This window comes from Otolemur garnettii, unplaced genomic scaffold (assembly GCF_000181295.1).
Source record: "Otolemur garnettii isolate 467f Iridium unplaced genomic scaffold, OtoGar3 scaffold00271, whole genome shotgun sequence".
Classification (NCBI taxonomy): Eukaryota; Metazoa; Chordata; class Mammalia; order Primates; family Galagidae; genus Otolemur; species Otolemur garnettii.
The window spans coordinates 1,000,647-1,007,563 of record NW_003852666.1 but is presented as its reverse complement, the minus strand read 5'-3'; the positions used below and the strand labels follow the sequence as shown (position 1 = coordinate 1,007,563).

Genomic DNA, 6,917 nt, shown 5'->3' with positions numbered 1-6,917 from the left:
CCGAGCCAATATGTGCTTTTTTTCTCCCCATCTCCTTAGCTTCCAGGGGAAAACTACTGGCCCCTATGCCTAATAATTTTCTTTCATTTGTCTTCTTTCATGACAAGTCACTTTTAGGAATAATCAATAGAATCCCTGTAAATAACTAATGGTAAAATCCAGGAAAGGCTTTGATTTTGAAGAGATTCAGTAAACATTTAATTCTCTCATTTCAAGCTGTTTCAAATTTCAGCCATGTCGTTTAATATTATCATTCTCTTTTTATATTAGCACAGTGTTTATGATCAGTGTTCAGGTAATGGTGAAGATCATAACATAATCAAATGTACTATGTTTGACTCTTTTTAAAATTTGTTTGCAGTTTTTGGCCGAGGCTGGGTTTGAACCCACCACCTCTGGCATATGGGGCCGGTGCCCTACTCCTTTGAGCCACAGGCACTGCCCTATGTTTGACTCTTTAGATGGAAATGAGGTATTTATATGCCATGTAGAAAATACGTTCCTTGTTTAAAAACTCTATAAAAATCACAAACTAGACCAAACTATGTTGCAAATCGCATGAGATCAGAATGAAAAATTAACAATAAAAAATTCCAATTGGTGGCCGTGCTTCCAAAATTTCTACTGCTGCTGATGTGAAAGCATTTTGATACCTGATCTACTAATAGCTACACCAAGCTGCATTCAGAGGCACAGACGGCTAATTGGCTTCAGTTGGTAAAGGGTCATTTTAATTGAATTTTATTTAAATTTTATTATAAATAATGTTAAGGCTGTAATAGATAGCTAATGATAAATATGGCCCTTCATAGATGACTTGATTTCTATCTATTCCCTTCTAGGCTTAATAGAGAAAGTAACAACTGAGCTATCCACATCCATTCACCAGCTAATCAATGTGTATTGTAGCAGCTTTTATGCAGATTTTCAGCCTGTGAACGTACCTGAAAGCACTTTCTGTGCGAATCCTGGGCTTCATTCACACCTTAGCTTCACCGTGTATGCAGCACACAACGTTCCAGAGACCTGGGTGTACAGGTGAGTGGTGGTGATTTTTCAGAAAAAAGTGAATTTTTACATGACTTCTAATTAGAATGCAATTTGACTTATTCTTATTTGTAAGCACAAATATTTCATAAAATTTTGCAAATGAAGCAACATAGGTTTAATTTATCTGTATTAATACCACTTTTAAAAAGTTTAGATTCTCAAGGAATATTTTACTTTCTCTCTTCTCCCATTCTCCTGTAGTACTTTCTTGACTAAAACAAAATAATATTACATGATAAATATAAATTCTTTGTAGATTATTTTATTAGATAATATTGATTAATCAAACTTGACAAGAATAGAAATTTGGTAAGAAATTTATTGTACCTACTATATTTAGTGTATGAAGGAAAAAGAAGAGAAACAATTTCAGCAAAAGATAAATAATTTTTATCTGGTTCTGGATTTGTTTGCCAAAAAAATCAAATATAGTCCATTAAAAAGAAAATTTTACTTAGGTTTATAAAGAACGCTATCTACACATATCTTTAGAATCCATTAAATGATCCCTTTATGTTTTCTTGTTTTCTTAATTTTATGAAGAACTTTAAAGGGCTGAGATATAATGAATTGCTACTCTAATGCCTGTTTTCTTATAATCTTCTAATAATCAGTGCATACTCCTTTTAATTCATGCAGAAATTTCTTATAGTCAGATAACTACAGATAGCTACAGGTAAAGCTATATGTATAGACCTACATTTACATTGATGTGTGTAGGTCTATATATATGAACAGGTTATATAATATGTATATATAAAACATAACATGAATAAATTATATAACAAGTATACATCAATATTCATACATACATATGTATATAAATGTATATAAAATGCACATGTGAATTTAAAATAAAGTATTTGTATACATATAATTTATCTTATCTCTCTTTTAGCTTTCTCTACATAGCACCTATATACAGAGTAAAAATAATAAAAGCATTTTTTTTATTGCTTGGGATCCATTGAGGATACAAAGAGCTAGGTTATACTGATTGCATTTGTTAGGTAAAGTCCTTCTTATAATTGTGTTCCTTCCCCAAGTGGTATGCCATACGCCAAGACTCCCCATCCCCTCTCCCCGAGCCCTCATTCCCCTAGCTTCCACTCTGTATTAGGTTATCTATACAAGATAATGTATGAAGACGTGCCTTCATATTAGAATTGAGTACATTGGATTCTTGCTTTTTCATTCTTGTGATACTTTACTAAGAAGAATGTGTTCCACCCCCATCCAGGTTAATACAAAAGATGTAAAGTCTCTATCTTTTTAATGGCTGAATACTATTCCATGGTATACATATACCACAGCTTGTTAATCCATTCCTGGATTGGTGGGCATTTAGGTTGTTTCCACAATTTGTGAGTGTAAATTGAGCTGCAATAAACAGTCTAGTGTAACAATTCTTATGATAAAGTGATATTTTTTTCTTCTGGGTAGATGCCTAGTAATGGGATTGCAGGATCAAATGGGTTCTAAGTGGGAAAGTTTTCAGTTTTACACAATTCAGAATATCATTAGCTGTGGGTTTGTTGTGGATGGCTTCAATCAATTTAAGAAATGTGCCACCTATGTTTATATTGTTAAGTGTTCTAATTAGAAAAAGATGCTGAATTTTATCACATGCTTTTTCTAGATCTATTGAGAAGATCAATGGTCTTTGTTTTTGCTTCAGTTGATATGGTGAATTATAGTTATAGACTTGGCCTCTATTAAACCTTGCATCCCAGCCTTGCATCCCTGGGATGAAACCTACTTGATCATGATGTATGATTTTTTTAATGTGTAGTTGTAATCTATTGGCTAGGATTTTATTGTGAATTTTTGCATCTATATTCATTACTGAAATTGGTCTGAAGTTCTTTTCAGTTGGGTCTTTTCCCGATTTTAGTGTCAGGATGATGTTTGCTTCATAGAAAGTGCTGGGGAAGATTCCTTCGTTCTCAATTTTTTGTAATAATTTCCGCAGTATGAGTATAAGCTCCTCTTTGAAGGTTTGATAGACATTGTTACATAGAGGTACGTGTATATGTGTACATATGTATGTATCATTATTTATTTTAAAAGTGCTTTTCTGCAAAAATCCCTGTAATCAACCAAAAAATGAGGACTTTGACGGAGGAAACAAAATTATCCCTACCATTAGAGGAACAAACTATAAATCCAGGACTGGGATAGGAAAAAACACAGCTATTCCTTTCTTAAGGAATCCATGGACCAGGCAGCCTCACAAATTCTATGGGAAGAAGCTTTAGTAAGATCTCTTACCTTGATGCAAATTGGATCTTATTGTAGATTTTCTTAAGGAAGGAGTATATAAGTTATCTATTGCCATATAACAAATTACCCCCAAACTTAGCAGCTTAGCACAACAAACATTGATTAGCTCACATTCTGAGGGTCAAGAATCTGGGAACAGCTTTGCCAAGAGGGTCTGGCTGAGAGTTTCTTAGGACTTGCAGTCAAACTGTTGGGGCCACAGTCACCTCAAGGGTCACTGAGCCTGAAGAGTCTGCTCCTAAGCTCACTTACATATTCGTGGCAGACCTTGGTTCTTTGTGGTGTGTAGGTCTAGAGAGGCTTCAATTCCTTGCTACAGAGTTTTCCAAACAGATAATCCAGGGACTGAGAGTGACTTACTTCATGAGCAAGGGAGCATCAGACACAGAAGGAAATCTTTGGTAACGTAATCTTGTGAGTTATATACCATCCCTTCTGCATATTGGTACACTATGGGAAAAGTTGATACAGGGTTTAAACACCAAGAGGCAGGGTCACTGGGCTATCTTGGAGGTGAGCTACCACAGCTAGGAAGAAACATTAAGAAGAAAGGAGGCCAGAGGTATCTCCAGAAGCATAAGTCCTGACAAACTTGAGGAAAATAAAAAACGTCAAGTTTCTCTCTGGTTTTAGTCATAAGAACCAGATTTAATGGCAGTGATTAAAACTAATTTAATGGTTAATTTAATAGCTACAAATTTAATAAGTCAAATATACACAAGTTCCAAATAACCTGTAAAATATAGATCTTGTAATTAAAATACGGAATTGTAAGAAAAATGATAGTGAAACTTTCACCATCAAATCAGAGTATTTGAAACAGAATTACCATCTACTCCTGCAGTCTCCAACCCCTGGGCCATGGCCTATGTGGCCTGTTAGAAACTGGGTTGCACAGCAGGAAGTTACCAGTGAAACCTCTTCTGTATTAATAGCCACTTCACCTGGCTCACATCACCACCTGAGCTTGACCTCCTGTCAGATTCCCCTCACTCCTGCCCCCTCCAGGGAAAAATTGTCTTCCATGAAATGAGTCAAAAAAAAAAAATGCTTAAAATGTTGGCGACTACTTATCTCCTCCATTAATGCCTTCTGGGAAGACCCCACTCAAGCTATCAAAGACAAATAAGAATGTATCTTACTTAGAATAAGTTGATTAAACAATTCCTTTCTTCCTATGATTCATTGCAGTGGTGAAGAACCCATTTGCATTTAAACTAATTTCTAATAATAATGAATAGAAATGATTTTACTTTAACTTTATCCTCTCTATAGATTGAAAGTGCCCGCATATTGTCTGGTAATTATTATTTTAGTAATTGTGCATTATTAGATCTCTCCCACGTCACCTTTTGCAGTACCCTGTGACTATGCATATTTATGTGTAGGACTTGTATTTTTTAACCTCCATACACAGAACAGTTTCTAATATATAATAGGCACTCCATAAAGACTTCTTAAAAGTGAATGAATAAACTCCCTCACATCAAGAAATGAGTAGGTGGTGCCTGTGGCTCAAAGAAGTAGGGCACCAACCCCATATGCCGGAGGTAGCAAGTTCAAACCCAGCCCTAGCCAAAAACTGCCAAAAAAAAAAAAATCAAGAAATGAATCACACTTGGTTAGTGATTTTTACATCTTAGAAGAGAGCTGAAGTCTATGTAGGGATTATTACTGAGGGCAAAAATATGAACTGAGCTTGAAACTATGAAAAAATGATGATAAAGGAGGGTAGAGCAGGAGGGTAAAGTAAAGGAGGGTAGACCAGGAGGTAGTCCAAGGGAGCAAAGAAGATATTACAGTGAAGGTGTAAAGCTAAGGACCAGAGAACAGGGAGGGTTAGAATCGGTCAGTGAGTCCAGAGCAATTAGTGGCATTTATAAAAAAGGTTGATTGGATTGTTATTAAAGTTATTAGTAGTAATAATTAGCAAAAATATAACACAATCTTATATGAGGAAGTAATATTAAAATGTCAGTAACTTTATTTTTTAAAATTTCCTAAATCACTCATAAAGCACAATACCATGGTTTGACAAATGGAATACAAAAATAATTGTGCAGAAAGGCATAATGTGTAAAGTCATGAATATTATATAATAAAGCATATCTATGCAGAAGTGATTTGACAAAATTTTATTGTGAATTTTTGCAAAATTTTTAATTATGAGAGACTGTTTCCCAAGAGCAAACTGAAATTCTTTCTCATTAAGAGGATGTCCTTTTACATAGAACCTGGGAGCAGACCTTTAACCTCTACCACAACAGCTAACTGGTTAGCTTCTGTGGAGCCTAGGGCAAGTTGACCCAACCCAGTTCTTCCCAGCTGCACTCCCCCATTTACCTTTCCTACAGCGGAGATTAAGGATTTATCTGAAAACTCCAGGGTCCCACCTGCCCCCTGGAGCACTCTTATGCTTATCCTGAGACACTAGATCCTGTCCAGGTCCCTGTAAAAACACTGCAGCTTGTTCCTTCCCACAAGTACCAGCTACTGACAGGGAGGCTCACACAAACTAGCCAGGAACTGCTTTGTCTCTTCCCCCATGTCAGTAGTGGTAGAGAAAAAGAAACCCTGGAAAGGTATAAAGTCCCTTCTTAAGCTTAGGGCACTCAAGTACTCCTCCTGGGGGACCAGAGTCCATCATGGACACAAAAAAACATCTCAGCAGCTGGCTCACTCACACAAACATCAACCAATAATTGCAAGAACAACAACATAGCCCTTCAAAGAATCTTCAGACTCAAGGAAATAGGCTTTGGCTGATTCATACTCATAAGTACCACCCACCACCAACAGGAGTAAGTTTGGGAACTTAACTCAATATACTCTGTTGGGAAGAAGTGAAAACAGCAGGTCAGAGGCAACCAGAGAGGTTTGCTAAACTTTTTAGAGCAACCCATAGGCAATCAAGACTAGTACTCTTCTCTCTGACACAGTCAGGGGCCAATCTTTGGGTCTCATAGACAAGCACAAAAGCCAGCAACACCCTTGGCTTTCAGTTAGAGAGTCAAGATGAGAAAGAATCAGTGGGAATAGCCCAGGAAATATGAAAAATCAAAATGAAAGGTCACCTGTGAAAGAAAACCTTACCAATGGATGCCAATCTAAATGAAAAGATTAAAATGGCAGATGAGGAATTTTGAACATGGGTTGTAAGTACGTTCATGGAAATACTAGAGAAAATGGAAACTTTTACCACAAAGAAGCAGCAAAGACAATACATGAAATGACTAAAATAATGTAGTATTAAAGAAAAGCCAAACAGAACTTCTGAAAACGAACATGAAATATTCATTCATGGAATTATAAATGACAATGGAAAGCCTTAAGAATAGGCTAAATCAGACAGAAGACAGAATCTCAGAACTTAAAGTTATTATCTTTGTGCTAAGCAAGTCAGTCAAAGAACAGAGAAACAAGAGGAATAAACAAAGCCTGTAAGAAATGTAGGACTGTGTTAAGAAGCCAAACATAAGAAATGTAGACATCCCTGAGGGCAAATAAGAAAATTCACAAAGACTGGATAATGTATTTGAAGGAATTATTGAAGAAAATTTCCCAAGCCTTGCTAGAAATCTCCA

General features: G+C 36.0%; 1 protein-coding gene across 1 annotated transcript in view; it reads left to right on the top strand.

Annotated features, from left to right (window-relative positions):
• The window catches only part of PIK3C2G (phosphatidylinositol-4-phosphate 3-kinase catalytic subunit type 2 gamma), a 372,023-nt gene that overhangs the window by 67,763 nt on the left and 297,343 nt on the right, over window positions 1–6,917 (top strand). Inside the window, exon 10 of the mRNA XM_023508742.1 lies at window positions 843–1,038. Within this exon, the coding sequence (XP_023364510.1) occupies window positions 843–1,038 (196 nt within the window). The remainder of the gene's footprint in view (window positions 1–842; window positions 1,039–6,917) is intronic.